Here is a 16,811-nt window from a genome sequence, read left to right as displayed (position 1 = left end):
GAAGTTAGAAATTCTGATCGGATATCGAAAGAATCAATATCGTTTGCGGGATCCGATTGAATTTAGTGAAGCATGTTTGAACTCGAGATATGATTTCGAATTTAATCTCTCCTCGTTGGAAAATCTGCTTCCTGCCTGGAAGATAGCTGAAAATAGAAAATAATTACTTGTTTTAGCGTGGTTACATTCTGTCATTTGGAGGTAATCTCTTGTCGCCTTTTTGTGCTAAATAATTCCGAATGCGTTGGTCTTTATCTTAATACTTTGCAACTTCAAAGTTGTGATTACTTACCTGCGTACTTTCCTGTTGCTCTACAGAGACTATACCATAGCTGCACGGAAATTCCTTGTTAGTTATAACCGCAAAACTGTTTTGAAGCAACAACGGGCAGCCTAAATTCTGTACTCGCGTGTCTAATTAGGTATTCCAGGTATCCTGTTTTTGACAGTATTCCCTAGTTTCGGTTTTCATTTTTTGTACTGTATCTCCAAGAAACTAGCGGTGATAACTTAGAATTCCAATTTAAAATGTTCTTTCTAGTTAAATATTCAGTCCGATTCAATTTATTTGCGTTTGAGTGGGCCTTTTAGCCGATCGAATGTACACTTTTACCTCCAAATTTATAATTTCGATTTAGTCACTAGGCTAATTAAGTGTTAATAAACGAAGTGATTCATCACTTATATAGAATAGCTAGAGCTTTTTGTCCTTTTGTAGCTGTTTGGCTTTTAATTTTTTCAGTTGGTTAAGTACAGTGCAAGTTCATTTGCTAAAAAGAAAGCAAATTACGCTTTCGATTAACAAACTTAAAAATGAAGCAAAAAAGCGACCTAAGTTATGAATGTGGATTTTAATTCTAGATCTCCCGGCTGATTAATAAACTATCTATAGAGTCAGTCCTGAAATAGTGTCAGTCATAAAAGATTCCTGAAATTCACAGTTCTGTTACATGATACATTGTTTTTGTCGTCTTCCTGAGATTATTCCAATTTCTCCAACATTTTTCTCTGACATTTTTCCAATTTTCGGTTTCTATGTTTGTTGGCTTGACAGTAAGGTAAAATCAATGACAGTAGAATTGTTTTCATCAGTGATAAAGGTGGCATCGGCATTTTAAATTAAGTGGTGTTGTGATCTTCGGTACAAAAAGTTGAAAGTATTGTTTAAAAAAAGGAAGTCAAGATAAACTGAATCGTTAATTTTTTTTTGCTGCACAATTGCATCGAAAATCTGTGTCATCGAAAAGGCCATGGTGCAGAATACGTTCTGATATGGAATGGTTTTACTTGTTTGTTTTCCTGTGAGCCTTTTGATTTTTTTTTTGGAATTTCGCTTAATTCAATGCCAATTTGCTTTTACTGACATTAGCATGGTATTTTTGTTTGAAAGTCCCCACCGGATGCTATCAACTCAAACATGTATTATCAGTAAGCCACAAAAACAGAACCAGTTAGCACTGCTAATTTAGGCTTTGGTTGAATTTTATGAAAGGGAAGCGATCTTATATTTCCTTGTTATGGTAATACTGTTATGTGTACACCATATTGCACTATATTGTAATATACGATTTACACTGCTTGGTCAACAAATTAGCAAATCATCACGGCACACATGATTATAGGGACTATTATAGGGAGTTATGAATTTAACTGGTTGAATGTACCGTTAGGTGAATAAGTGCGAGGAATTTTAAATTTTGCCTGTTTAGTTGATATATTTAAGAGAAATGTAAAATTTGACTTCCTGTTTAAAATATTGCGTTTTTTCTTATATTTGAGATGGCCTGGACTTTTGGTGGCATCATTTTTGATATTGACCATATTATCCTCCCTCGACCTTTAGTCCCCAGAGATCTAAACAGCTCTATCGGAATGAAAAATGTGCCGCGTTATTGTTTGCGTGGAGATTTAACTTTATTAACTTGTCTCCTTGTTCCTTGCTTCCACTATTGGAGGTTAAAATCAACCTTCGACAAGTAGGCTTAAATTAAGCTAATCAAAAATATTCTTTTTTTACTATTCCTTTGATGTAGTGTTTTAAACGACGTTACTTCCCCTTGTGGAGCTAGTTTGAACCACCCATTTCAATTGTTTTTATACTGCTTCCCAGACTCGATTTAAAACCATATTTCCACTTTGTCCTCTCGCTTTTCCTTAAATTACATGTCTTACCTGAAATGGACTCTCAATGCAATTGAAACTGATTTGACCAACTCGATTTAGATTATAGCCTATGGTCTAGTTCTAGATAAAGGCCGGTAGAGCTTATGTCTAAGGGCTATTTTTAGTCGGGCGATCTGATAAACCTGAGAAAAGTTATTTCCTTTGTAAAATTTGGGGCACTTATCCGTCATCATTTCGCTTGCTACGTTGACATTTCTCGCTAATAATTCTGGCTTGAAATATACTTGCGTGCGACAAAATTTCCTTTACCTCTAAAGCTGGTGTCATAAAAAATAAAATCGCATTTTCCTACCAAGGCAAAGTTTAAAAATAGCCCCTGCTTTATGGTGTTAAAGGTCACCCTAATACGACGCATAGACTGCGATCCATTGTGGAGTTTTGTGGACTTTCCTCGAATCAAAGATGATGTTTTTGTTGGCGAACAAAAGCTGTCAATATTAAACAATCTATTTTGAGCTGATGACAAATTTTCAGTTTGTTTAACAACTCATTTCATGTTACCTTATTTTACATTTCGGCCCACCCAAACAATGAAGCTAATAAATCTTCTGTGTGGTATATTTCCGGCCTAAAATATCTCGAATAACTGCTTCCTACAGAACTTCCGTCTTTTGAAGCCGGGCATTGCCATTTTTAAAAGCATTTCCATTACTTAGGAAATAAAATATGCCTTCTGAAGTACTTCCCTTTGCGTCAAAAAACTGACGAAAGTTTTATACCCTTTTTAAATGTCATTTTTGAATGTGATAACCTCAAGACTGTCTGGTGCTGCGCGCTGTTAGTTCTGAAGCTTAGCAATTTAATATTACTACCTTACCGGTGCACTGAACTTTAAGTTATAACTTTACAGCAAGTTTTCTTTGTTACCATGTTGAATCGCTTAGCTGGATTTCGAGACTCCAAAAAGACCAAGGTAACATGATTGAATTAGACACTGATCAAGAGCTACTCTGAATTTTGATCAATATCTAGTCCCAGCTAAGACAGAGGGATGAAAGGGTTGGTTACTGACTGTGTCCCCTTTTAATTTGTATTAACATTGGTTCGAAGCCCAACTTGATAGATTTTGATTGTAAGGTCCGTTTTCAGATATTTTAATCAAGTAATAAGCAACCTATTGATGATTTATTTTTTCTGACCCCACCGCTTACGAGTGTGGAGGAACTTTAGACTCGGATGTTTGCATATTAATAGTTTATTGCCCCCATCCCTGAAACGCACATCTCTGCTTTTCCCAGTTTTTGAAGCAATTTTTTTTGACCTAATACGTTTTTTTTGCGTAACCCCTCCAGCCCACGCCCTAAGTGTACCTGATATTTTTCTAAAAACCGTTATGCTAGCCTACTCTTTTTAAATTAAGAATCACTGAACGTAGTGAAGAGTCTTATTTTAGTCGTGATTATTTATTTTTTGTTTTTTATTTTTTGGGGAAAGTCTCAAAATTTGTTCACACTCAAACTTGATTTTTCGCAGTTTGGTCCAACTTTTTGGTTTTTTAAGTTCAATTCAATTTAGTTTGAAGAAAGAAAGAAAGTAAGACACATTAAGCTCTCTAATAAAAAAAGGCAAACAATGTGAGAACTTTTTGGATGGCGTGTGCGACTTCAAGTTTCAAAAATGGACCGCCATTTGAAAATTCACAACGGAGTATAAAAAATCAAAAATTGACCAAGTGTTTTTTAATTAAGTTTTTTTCGTGTAATTCGAAGAGCTTGAACGTGATATGATTGTACCTTCGATCTTTGAAGTGATTTAAAGAAAATTGAAAAAGTTTGGGCTGTTTTTGAGCTGAGAGTGTTTGCTTTTGCAAAATTAGGCTCCACAAAGGATCTTCGAATGTTTTCTTTTTGAGTTTAATACGTAATATAGCTTGGTACAGATACAAAGACCTGATGCCTGTGAGCGCAATGGTGGGGTTTGTTTTATTTGTTCTGTAATTCGGCTTCTGGTGTAATTCTGCGACTAGTTTTTAATACATAATTTCGATAAATTGTTTTGTTTTCGGTTGTGCTGAACTTGGGGACTGAATTTGTGCTCAACCTGTCTTAATGCTTTTTCAACGTTGTTGTTGTCGTTTGTTGAAAAAGATAACAATTTTTAAAATGTTGTTTGATGGCTTGCTTGTAAATGTTCGTCATTAAGCGTAAGCACAAGGTAATCAAGTCATTTTGAAAATTTTGTCGAGCTTTTTTAAATGTCGACCAAGTTGATTTTCCGAGGTTTGTCAAAACCCTATTTTCCCAAATATTTGCCACTCGCAAATTATTGGAAAAAAAAACGCCATAAATTTTGCTCTTGGGCATTGAAATTTTTTTCCTGTTTTTTTTGTCACTCACTCCCTATTTATTCACGCAGAAGGCGTTTATAGAAAAAATTAAAGTCAATCAGCCAAAAATGGATGTCGTCAATTAGTACCAAAGTGGGACCTAAATCTGCCCCAGCATATGGTTAATCTTGTCGAATTACTAATTAAAAGAGATACTACTTTTTGTCAAATTTGAAGAAGGATTTTTTCCCTCATACTCGGAAACTTGGTCGCTATCGAATTTGAAGGACTAGTTGTTATTTCAAATTTCAAGGAACAGTCTGAATTTGGTTTAATGGTGACAACACTGGCGGAAACTAGGATCCTAAGAATAAGACGACGAAGATTGTGTATTGACATGTTTCTAACTTTAATTTGATTTATGTAAAAAGTGAGAAATGGTTTTCCTCTGATTTTGCCCGAGGTAGTCAATACTGCACAGGAAATTGTGTAGCGATTCTTTTGTTATTACAGGCAGAAACATGGGGTTATGATGAAAGGACGGGCCAAACATCGCGCGAAAGAAGGGATTTGAAGAAAAAAATGGGAACAACTATCGGTATAACAGAGCTTTACTTTGAAGTGAAATGTAGGATTCTTTTGCGTAGTAGCAAATTTACGCCAAGCTACGATTGTCTATTTTCTTGATATGAGTTCATTTCATTTCCTTGCAGAGGGTGTTTTATGATTTTAAAGTGAAAAATTTGGCAATATATGCGGATAGTTATGATAAGTTGAACGTGTTATGGATTTTATGTACAAAGTTAACTGCATTTTTCCAGTCGTAACTGGAGATATTTTTTTTCTATTTGAAACTTTTGCTTTGAACTTACTGCATTTGGTTATTCCGTTTCCGTATTTGCAATATACCTCGTTTTTAGCATATCTGATGAATTCGCAATGTTTTCCCAACTTTATGTATATCAAGTAGTTTCAGTTATGTTGTCTGTGAAATTAGCTTGTGTGGAAAACCGCCAACAAGCATGCATACTATGGAAAAATCTACTTTGCTGTAAAATTCAATTCTAAATTAACTTTGCCTGAGAATAAATTTCCTCTTATAATTTGATTGATGCATTTCGTTAGCGTTTTATGTCAACTTTGTCGTGTCTCGACTAACAAATTGAAAAGAAAGTTTTACAAACGATCGTTATTTTAGCTATTATTATCAATGGCGGTTTTTTGATCATTTGTCGGTTGTTCTCAAAGGGGACAATAATTTTTTAATTTTGTTTTAGAAGCAAATAATTCTGCTAAATGCTTTCTTTTCTAATGGTTTTTGATTAGTTATCGCTTTCTTCCGATTTGGTATCTCATGTTTGAGCAGATAATCAATGAGTTAAAAGAAAGCTTAATTCATTTTTCGATAAATAGTTTTATTTTGTTTTGACAGTGTCTGGAAAATAAAAATGAACACAATCATTTCGGCTCACGTGTAATTCGAGACAAAGAGAATAACTTGGTTTGTGAAAATGACAGTCGAGAAAACAGCACTGCCTCTGACGTTACTCCTCAAAGGGTGCTCTCCTCTCCTATAAAATCCATTCAGCACTCTTCGATTCACAAAGCGAAGTCGCACAGCCACAACAACTCGATCGAATTTGGCAGCGACTCCGCATCGAGACATCGGAATAAACTGAAATCACCGAAACGAAGAAGCTCAATTACACTTTTCAACACTCTGAAGTCTTCCACAGACCCTGATAACATACCGCCAATTATGCAGACAAACAACGTAGTCATTGCTGCGGGCGTGGTTGGGAGTGAACAAACTAATGGACAGGGTGTTCCGCAAGGAAATGCAGGAGCGGCACCACCGCAACAAGGAGTGAGTGCTGCAGCTCTGGGCATCCCACCGGCAAGTGCACAGGCCAGATTGAGACAGGCTAAGAAAGACAGAGTGAAACAGCTCAAAGGTATGTCTGTCGTGAGTGGTAGTGTATGTCTTTTTATGTGATTACGTAGCAGTATTTAGACAACCGCGTATTCCTACTCGTCAGTAGGCAGACAAATACTGTATTAACCAATCAGAATCGAGACGAGGAAATTAATAAATAATAATTCGTTATTTCGAAAATTTGCTTTTTCATCTCGATTCTGATTGGTTAATACAGTATTTGCCTGCTTACTGACGAGTATGAATACGCGGTTGTCTAAATACAAATCGCACTCCTTTTATGTGGACACTTTATTGGCGCCTCCACCAATGCTTAACTCTTTTGTTATCAGGGTCAGATGCGCTAAGAAGCTCTTTGTAGAAATGTACCAGTTGATAGTTACAAAGTTGTAACAAATTGCTTTCTTGTTTGCGTCGGTGCAAGTACAAGGAATTTCCTGAATAGAAATTACTTATATCATGATCGGGTGATGTGTTACAATAGGTGATAATTTTGAGTATAGTGCATGAATTAAATTTGAGAACCCATATTATAGTCATTTCAGTTTCAATCAATTGTACTACTACTAAGATAGTTTTTGTTTATACATTACTCTGCCAGATCAAATGCTATTAAAAAATTCAAATTTTACATTTCTTTTGCCAAAAAACTTGGCTCTGAAACAAAGTATAAATATTGTGCAAAGTATAACAAAAAGCGACACATTGAACCTACCACCGATTGTAATATTTCACCCATGATCGTTGACTTTTCTTATTGAAATTTCTTGGATAATGTCAATACTATCAAGTTCCAAACTAAACAAACGAATCCAAATTGCTTGATCTTTTTAAGAGTCGATGAACATAGTGCAGACTCTTATATAGGTCGCGATGTTTTTGTTTTCGCTTTTTTCCGGAAAAGTTCAGGCTCAAATTTACTTTTTCGCGGTTTGACTTTTGATTTTTTAAATTCAGTTCATTTCCTTTGTTAAAACGAGGGCAAACTGCACTATCAAACAGCGATAGTGAATAGCTCACCAAGGACTTTTTGACCTTCTAGTTTCGAAAGTGGAATTTAATTTTCAGATTTCCCAGACAAATAAAAATTTTACTTGCTGATCCAGTTTTCTCAAATTTGGGTTAATTTTATTTTAAAAATGCGAGCTATAAATTGTTCTAAAAGCTCAAAGAGCTTCGGGGGCATTTATTTTCTTTGAAATTCGAAAGTGAAGATTTTTGAAAAAACAAGTCAGTCTTTTGTTTCCATTTTATTTTCGTCCATTGACTCTTTTCCAACTGTCTGTTGGCTATGTTCTTTTCTTTCAAATTCATGTCTTTTGTGTGATGTAGAGTACCACAGACGTGAGAAAGAAGATGCTCTGAAGGCTAAGAAGCAGGCGAGCAGGAAGGGCGCTGGAGCCACAGGCACCCCCACCAGGACCCAGAAAATCAAATTTATACCCAGCATAGTGCTTCTAGAGGCGGCTGCCAGAAACGACCTCGAAGAGGGTGAGTGGGTATAGCTGCATCTTATTGAGGAGACAAACAGAGGGGAGAAACAATAGTTTTTGTGAGGAGTGGATTTTCAGTATTTTGTCGACCACTAAGTTCGTCCTCAAAAAACCTGGGTTTTTAGAGTTACCTACAATTTTGATCCACATTAATAGCACCAAGTTCGAAAACAATTTTTAGGCATTTAGTATCATCTTATCTACAGATTAGACTCTATTTTGTGGCGAAAAGTTGCCACAAGTTGTTACTGTTGTTACGAAAACTTCAAAATGTTATAAAAAATATATTCCAAAGTTTTGGTTTATTATTACCCGTTTCCTCGCTAATCAAGACTAGGCTTAATATAATTAGTACAACGTAGGTTTCGTAACACGGGCTCTGTTTTGAGATTTTTTGCATAGACATTTTTCCTGTTTCAGTACAACGGCTTCTGGCTGAAGGAATTGACCCAAATTCTTGCAATGAAGACGGGCTTACAGCTTTACATCAGGTATGCAGCAAAGATAAATACAAAGCGGTATCATCAAATTAATCTGGATCTGGCGAAGTTGATAGATGGACGCAAATCCACTTTGTTTTCTTATCTTACAATCACAGAGGAAACTTCATCAGTAAATGAGCGAATTAACAATTCAATGACAGACTATTTCGATAAAAAAAATTGTTACCCCAAAATGAAAAGGTAGCTGAAAGTTATCGAAAGAAAATCAAAAATGAAGCCTGAGGGCAGCGGAGGATCGGGGAGGTGAGTTGCGGTAGCCATCACCCTTTTCTAAAGATTCGACCACCAAACCAACAAAACGGTTTCCTGTGAACCAGTTACGGCAACCTTTTTTGGCCGACCGACCCTAAAATTTTTCTTCGGCGCCAATATACACGAATCTGCTCGCCCCATCCCCCTCCTCTTAGATCTGCCCCTATGGGAGGAGAACTTCTTTCCTCCTTTCATAGACAGTTTGTGTTTAGTGCTGCATTGACCACTACCCTCAGATGATGAAACTGTTAGTGGATGGGGGAGCAGACGTGAACGCGACAGACTCGGAGCTGTGGACGCCACTGCATGCAGCAGCCACGTGCAACCACCTGGACCTGGTGCAGTACCTTATTGCAAATGGGGCAGACCTCCTCGCAGTCAACTCTGACGGCAACATGCCCTACGACATATGCGAGGAGACCCAACCGGGTACGCGCTCGTGTTGCTTTAGCTGTTCAGATCATGTTTTTAGGATGTTGTGTACGTTCAGAACTTGTGAACAGTGTTTGTTTCCTATCTAAGGGAAAAAGTGCGAAGATCAGCCTTGTTTTATTATGCACTTTTTTGTTTATTTTTCAATAACTGTTGCAGTTTTTTGTCAATAATTGATCTGCACTACAGCTTCTAAACACTCCATTATCAGAATGAAAAGTAGAAGTATTGCGTGCTTCAGGCGACAAAACACTAGACTTCATTGAGAACGCCATGGCCAGTCGAGGTATCACTCAGCAGATGATAGACGAGAAGAGAGCCATGCCCCAGATCCAGATGCACAGAGACCTGCAGTCCAGTGTACGCCAGGGGTATGACGTCAACCTACCCAGAGAGGGAGACATGGCGACTGCACTCCACATTGCCAGTGCTAATTGCTACGTGGACGTGGTTGCTTATCTCCTGGAGGACGCAGCAGTCGATTTACATGTGAAGGATAAGGATGGCTGGCAGCCTATTCACGCAGCTTGTTGTTGGTGCCACCTGGAAGTAGCCTTACTCTTAATAGAACACGGAGCCTCTCTCGAGACTGTGACGAACAATTTCGAAACGGCATTAGGTACATCCTTGTCTTATATGTGCAGTTTGACCGCGTTGAGTTTATTACATTACTTATAATATTTTATAAGAATATTTTATAACTTAATGAGGTCTTGCAATAAATTTTTTTCCGAATTTCAAAGAAAGTACGGGATATTTTGGTATTTGCCCAACCTAGTAACTAAATAATAATGCTCCTACACTCAGTGGTCGTATATAATGTGGGCCATAATTTGAGGGGGTGTAAAGGGAAAGACTTGGATCTTTGTGCTCCATTTGGTACTGTGTACGACATCAGTCCCAAAATCTTTCTTAAGGCGCCTTTGATGTAAAGGCATTTATTTCGGTCGTGCTTTTTCGGGAAAAAGAACAAGCCTTGTTATTTTTTCGGTTCGACTTCCATTTTTTTAAAGTTCATCTAAAGTTTTTGGCGAAGATGTTTCAAAATCAGCCGGTTCCCCCTTCAATAGAATTTTACACGCTGAAATCCGATTTTTAACCATCTTCAAAGAACATTTTCTGTTTAAATCCCGGCTCATTTTAGAGTGGGTACGGCTATCGACAGAAACGAACTCATCTTTAGCGGAGCGACTGATTATTTATACGACAAAACTGGTTTTTAATTAAACTCAAACACCTTTGAATTCAAGAAATTGGTGTCGAAATAACATATGTGATGATGATGATGTATCATAGCGAGCTTGGGAACGTTTGTTGTACGGTCAGTTTACTTTTTCCAACGCAAATTGCACATTTTTTAAACAAAATTTAGCGCCAAGTTTATTACGCTTGCGATTAGAAAGCGTTGTTAAATCGCATTATTGATTTTTTATTCGGTTCAGCACTGAATTATTTACTCAGCTTAATTTAATTCTAGATCGTGGTACCAAGTGTGTTCAGACTGTTTAGTGTGGAGGTAACGTCCACGTGTGATGCGACAAAGTGATGGGTTCGGTTCAATTTTAGGCAGGAACTGATTTTTCGTTATAAAATGTTTTGTTTTCTGGGAGAATTAATTGTCGGACTTTTGTTTGTCTCCGTATTTCTTGTCGGCTGTTTCCAGATTTTCTTACTATGCAATTTTTGTCTGGTTGAACCAAATTTTGCTATTATTGAAAGGCGTTTGGATTCGTTTCGGTAATTTAAAAGTTAGCGGGCTCTGTTTTTGTAAATAAATAATTTAATTCCTATGAAGTGTCAATGAACGCAGTGAAAATAAGTATAACTCAGTGAAGACACTTCTAAAGGGCGTAATGGGTTTTCTTAATGAACACAGTGAAGAAACTTCTAAAGGGCGTGGTGGGTTCTGTTTCGTTTTTATTTTTCAGGAAAAATTATAGTTTTCTTCACGCTGAAATCTGATATTTTGCGTTATGGTTTTTGATTTTTTTTCATGTTCAGCTCATTTCAGTTGTTAGAAGGAAGGCAAACTTCACTATAAAACAGCAAACTCACGGTCACGAAAATTGTGAACGATTCTAGTTTTATAGGTGGATTGTCGTTTTTCGATTTTTCAACGGAATAAAAACATTAGCTATCGATCGGGTTTTCTCAAATATGGTTTACCTCATCATGAAGTGTCAATCATTATTTTTTTTGAAAATAGGCGAGCTGTAAGGACGAATTATGTGTCTTTTTAATTATGTGTCGTTTTTCCCTGTTTCCTTGCGTTCCTTACACATGCGAGAGCAAGTCTCTTCTAGACGTTATGAGGAACTAGACTTTTTGACGTAAACTTTTTTTCTCAGATATTTATAGTTATCCTTGCGATAAGAAAGGCTATTTCTATCGGGTACTTGGTTTTTCCCCATAAATAACTTTGTTCACAGGACTCATTTCCTTCTTTATTATAAATTCATTCAGTCGATCATTCGGCGCATCTGACGTAGAGGTAATTCTTCTGCTTGAGACTACAAATGTTTATGGTTCGAATCCGGCCGGACATGTTTTTTTTTTGCAAACTGAAAATTTTTGCTAATTCAGATTTTTGTCTATCTGCTGATTTTTGCCGACTTAAATCCCGAAGAGAAGAATTTTTTGACATTTCGGCTTTCTGCAGGTAATGGTGCTGGTAATTTTGTTCCGGACCTTGTGGGCTGTTTTTGCCTGTGTTATAAATTTTTATGACAAAAACGAGTTTTGAAGGCTTTTTTGATTTTTCTTTTCATTTGATTTTGATCACAGTCAGTCATTCAGTCAATCACAGTTCGCCTGTTTGTTGAAATTGATGTTGCTTTTTATTGATTCAACAGTGATTTTTTTTTTCAGTACTTGTTAATTTTGACCCCGTTGCCTTTTTTTGTTTGTTGTGTTCCAATTAAGGATTTCTTAGAAGCAAGTTTAAAAGATCGAACCAATCCCTTTTTACCCGATCACGTGGGTAGTATTATACGAGAACGAAGTTCGTCCAAATGTCCTCGAGTTCATTATGAAGCCATTTAGGACGGATTTGGCAAAAGAAAGTTATTATTTTTTATGCAATAAACGTATTACTACTCCTTGGTTTTATTGGTTTATCTAGATCTCTGCGATGACCCTGACTTCAAGATGCGTTTGATTGAGAAACAGGAGGAGGTGAAGGAGCAACAGAAGGCGGAGGCAGAGGCTGAGAGGTTGAAAAGGGCTACCCGGATCAACAACGCGGCCCAGTCAGGCACAGTGGGCAGTGCCTCATTCGACAACAGCAACTTCGCCAGGCGTAGTGTCGCCAGAGACTCTCTCGCCGGCAATGGACCCCCCGGAGTGACGGACCCGTTCAGAAGACAAGGCAGCAGAAGAAGGTATGTGTTATTTGTCGCTCTATTACTTATGTACATAAGTTCTGATAAACATCATTATAATAAGGCGTTCAATTCGAGAGCGCCAAATCGTGGAATCGATCACCTGCCATGGTAATGAAGGTGTGAGAGGAAGAGCTCTCACTTGACCTCTAGCTTCAGGTCTACCACAGCCTGACCGTTTTTGGCTGCACTGTGGTAACACAGACTTCAAGATGCCACGCGGAATTTCTAGACGCAAAAAAAACTACCTCGTTGCAACCTTGAGCTTCCTCTGCCTAAAAGAAAATAAGAGAAACTGAATATGTTTAGACAGGCTGGATAGCCTTTCATAAATCCTCTGTGAATCACAGAAACCACTATTACTTTTATTATTTTTGAGTATGTAACAAAGAATTCAGTTGTGAATCACTCGTGCCACATTTGTCCAATCGTGACGAACCGAGCTTGAGTGTTCAAAAATTTGAAAGAAATAAGCGTGAGAGTGTGTGCCAGCTTGGACCGTTCAAGGGACGTTTAAGGTCTCGGGCATTCGGCGATGGCATATCTATCCGCGAATAGTTCGATGAGGGATATTTTCTCTAGAGCGAAGTTTTCTAACATCTGTTTCATCTACATCTTAATAGATATTAAAAGCAACAACAGGAGTTTGGCAGTTAATAACTTAGTAGTTCATTGAATTTTGCTGAAAGCTGTTATTGTAGGTATGTTCTTTCAGGTGCATTCTTTTCCTTGCCGTATTTACTCGCCTGAGGTTGATGGGTAAAAACGGCCTTGTTTTATGGACTAATCAACTGGTAGGGAAGAAATTCGATGTGAATTACGGGGTTTCCTCATCTTTCAATTACTTGACGTTATTACGCTTGCCAGGATGTGAAGAAAGTTTAATTAAGAATCTTCAAATGAAAGTGATTACTTTATTAAGGTTGATTTATTCTAAAGAGATTTGCTAGGGAAATTTGCGATTTCATCACTTCTATCTCCTTCAATGATAATCTAATTTTAGCCTTACTTTTTGCACTGTGTGCAATTTTTCTGGTTTTGAGGGTTTTATTATAAAATATTTCAAGTTCTCGTATATTAAGATGTATTGAACAGCGAGAAATAATGAAGCTTCTTAAAATTTAGAGTACCGGATTCTTTTTGTACCCGTGTCACTATTTTTTTTGTACTTTCCTTATGATCTTTTTGAACTAGCTTCAAGATCTTTTATTCGCCCACCTCGCATAAATATAAGTGTTTGAGGCGCTGATATATTTATAATTCAAAAAGCTTGCTTTTAATTCCTTCTCATTTACCTGATATTATTCCACGAAGGTGTAGGAATTGATCAGAACCAAAAAAATCCATGAGCTGTAGACAAAGTTTTGCCGGTTGAACTTCATAAGTAAAATGTAGATGATATTAAGAACAACGAATGTGTTTTAGCTTCAGGTCATCAGTTCGCAGAAGCAGTATGCGAGAGAAGAAAGACTTGCAGAAGAAAGACATGAAAGAAGAATTCAACACAGTATCCAGCGTGGACGAGGGTCAGACACCTGGACAACCAACTGGATCCACACCTTCCCCTGCATCAGACACGCCCTCATCTGGAAGCTACAAACTGGGCGAGGACCTCCCCCAAAACCAGGTCCACAGTTTGCTCGATCGAGATCACCATCACGCTGGTAACAGTGACTTACTGCGACGCCAGATACAACAACAACAATCATATCCTTCTTCCCAACAAAGACAGCAGCCGAGCTACGGAGAGAACACTTCTAGTGAACACTTGCCACCTCACTATGGAGAAGCGATGAATGTACCACCCCCGAATAGTAACTCAAATGCATTCCACCAACACCCATCTCCTCCGTATAACAACAGCAACAATGCAAACGATCCTAGATATATGGGAGGAGCAGGGGATGCTATCTCAGCTGCCCATATGCTCAATCTTCCTGAGGTGCGATTGTGTAATCATAAAGAAATCTTTTGGTTCTATATTTTTGTAGGTTCTATATTTTTGGTAACTTCGATAGAAATATATTACCTGGAGAGCGATGGTAATTTCGTATGGTTCAAATCAATTGAATCAGTGCTCTTCATGCTTTTTGTTTGTTATAGGAGTTTCGGAATTCTAACATGTCCAGTTCCGCTGCAACCACTGATCCATATTCTCAGCAACATATCACCAATGGAAGTCGGACTTCCCCGAACAATGCCCCTACAACATGTTACGGCGGCGGAAACACAGTCCCCAATGTTAGACAGAACAACCCACCTCCAGGTTACGTAAATCACGAACAGCAGCACTCGATAGGACACAGTTCGGGTACCCTGTCTGAGCTGAAACAGAAAAGAGTACAAGAGCGCAACCAGTCTTTGATGTTGACGTCTTCAGGTACATCGCCAAGAACGGATATAAGAAACCAGAGTCAGCTTCGGCCTGATTCTCAGCCACCAAGTCAAGGCCAGCAGCAGGTCCAAGGTAAAACGCATTTCCAGACAACTCCAGTGAGCAACAACACAACTAGTAATAGTAGCCAGAACCAAGGTCGCAACTACAGCCACCAAAGTCAGAACGCGTACTCTTCAAGTGGTACTCAAGGCCACATGCAACAGAGGCCACCGCAGAATCCCCCACGCGAAAAACAGATGAACTCACAATCGGCTCACTCGCTTACAAATTCACTAGACACGACTGGATACCCCCGAATGACTGGAAGCATGGGGGACTTGTCAGCAAACAGTAACAACAAGCAACAGAACTTCTCACAATCCATGCAACTCATGGATGGTCATAACACGGGGTCCCTAAGGGACCAAGAAATGATAGGATCAGACAAGAAAAAGAAAAACAAAGACAAAGCGTGTAGAGTCATGTAAAGATGAAGAAACTATTGATCAGGCGAAATCCAATTCCCGTAGTTATAAAATTATTTTGACCCCTCCTCGATGCTTAGAATATATCACAAGGATAATGGATGAATTGTTGTTGCACCTTTTGTGCCAGATTTTTATTTAAAGAAATATACTTTTTCTATTTCTATCGATGTATAAATCAATTGTGCTGAATTTTCAAGTTTAAAATGCATTCCTTGAGTCGATTATCAAGCGTTCAGATTGGAACTGCTGAAGAAAAAGCTTTTTGTGTTCCAATTATTCTTTAATTCTCCCCAGCTCTTAATCGAAGGATAATAAAGCGCCACTCCTTTTTCCTGCCGTCATCGCCTCAATTTTCTCTCCGACGGCCGTTCGCGGTAAAATCATTGAAAGTTGTGTTTGCGTTTGAGTAGCGCATATTTTTGTTTTGTCATAAGTAATCTTTATTATCGATGTCAGCACTCGTTCATTGAATCGTCTGAGGCCGAGTGGGTTGTCTCTGCGAAAGGTACGATAGACGAATGAAAATGTTGCAAATCTGGAGATGATAAATAAACTATTATGTCACGGAGTGTTGACAAGCGATGCTTATTTTTAATTCACAGGGTGTTGCGGTTGGTTAAAACAAAATTTCGCTTTTAGAGTTCTTGATTGCGATTATTAAGTTCCATTAGCGAATTACACTTATTTGAGTCATGAGTATTCATCATTTTTTTTCGGCTGAAATTCGGCAATTTGACCACGCTCAAATATGATTTTCAAAGTTTGACTTGCGTGTTTGAACGTTCAATTAAGTGAAGTTAATCTCGTTCTCCAAAAGCAAAAATTCAAATGGCACCAGAAAACGTGAAAAAATTGTAGTTTAGAAAACGGGTTTTACTGTGTAGATTTCGCTGCAGTAAAAGAGTTTACCTATATCTCCTAGAGTTCTTTGACATTAGGTATTTTTTTGAAATAGTCAATCATGAAAGATTCTTGAATATGAACGAGCTTTGTGGCCAATGATTCTCTTTCTAAATGCTTCAAATTTTTTTTGTGAGGTGTTATTTCAACATTATTAACTAATATCTTGGTTAATTCAAGGGAAGATCGGATTTTCAACGAATAGAAGATCGAGACGTAGAATTTAAGCTTAAATCTTATGCTCCTATTAGGTATGTGAAAACGTGCAATATGCAAATTTACTCTGCGATGTTCCTGACTACGCCTTTGCGCACGTACATGGCAGCAACACTAAGATAAGTAGGGGAAACGGAGAAATTGAGTCATTTAGATGGGCGGAATCATGTATTAACTAGAGAAACAGAAGAAACAAGAACTTAGAGCGTTAAGAAAAAGGTCGAATTTGGAATACTTTGCCTTCAATTTGAAGATCGTTATCAGATTTTAATTCAAGCAATTTAGTAGTTTTGCGTTTTAAGTTTCAAAGGCAGAAGTTATGTTGTTTCGAAGTTTGAAACTTGAATTTTTATGTTTTAAGTTCGTGCGCTTATGGCTGGGCAA

The 16,811-nt window shown here is 37.7% G+C and overlaps 1 protein-coding gene across 5 annotated transcripts; it reads left to right on the top strand.

The window, feature by feature from the left end:
- Positions 1–286: 286 nt before the first annotated feature.
- Positions 287–15,616, top strand: LOC134838859 (protein phosphatase 1 regulatory subunit 12C-like). 5 transcript variants are annotated; one of them, XM_063854148.1, is made up of 10 exons: positions 287–422; positions 1,780–3,097; positions 5,883–6,405; positions 7,719–7,877; positions 8,300–8,370; positions 8,847–9,063; positions 9,308–9,685; positions 12,188–12,446; positions 13,872–14,388; positions 14,550–15,616. In XM_063854148.1, the coding sequence occupies exons 2-10, from the start codon at positions 3,053–3,055 to the stop codon at positions 15,309–15,311; spliced, it is 2,931 nt and encodes a 976-aa protein (XP_063710218.1). In that variant the 5' UTR covers positions 287–422; positions 1,780–3,052; the 3' UTR covers positions 15,312–15,616. The 5 variants fall into 5 exon arrangements, with proteins under 5 accessions (XP_063710218.1, XP_063710217.1, XP_063710216.1 ...); XM_063854147.1 differs by having other exon boundaries at positions 287–601; positions 1,844–3,097; XM_063854146.1 differs by having other exon boundaries at positions 287–601.
- Positions 15,617–16,811: the final 1,195 nt, after the last annotated feature.

The sequence above is a fragment of the Symsagittifera roscoffensis genome, chromosome 2 (genome assembly GCF_963678635.1).
Source record: "Symsagittifera roscoffensis chromosome 2, txSymRosc1.1, whole genome shotgun sequence".
NCBI lineage: Eukaryota > Metazoa > Xenacoelomorpha > Acoela > Convolutidae > Symsagittifera > Symsagittifera roscoffensis.
Note: the sequence above shows the minus strand (reverse complement) of the source record. Positions and strands in the feature narration are given on the sequence as shown.

What these genes read in the sequence shown, in the direction of transcription:
- LOC134838859 (XM_063854148.1), top strand. Translation starts at nt 3,053, where the DNA reads ATGTTGAATCGCTTAGCTGGATTTCGAGACTCCAAAAAGACCAAG. An exon ending in AGACAAGGCAGCAGAAGAAG is followed by an intron (nt 12,447 to 13,871) that starts GTATGTGTTATT and finishes AATGTGTTTTAG; the next exon opens with CTTCAGGTCATCAGTTCGCA. An exon ending in ATATGCTCAATCTTCCTGAG is followed by an intron (nt 14,389 to 14,549) that starts GTGCGATTGTGT and finishes TGTTTGTTATAG; the next exon opens with GAGTTTCGGAATTCTAACAT.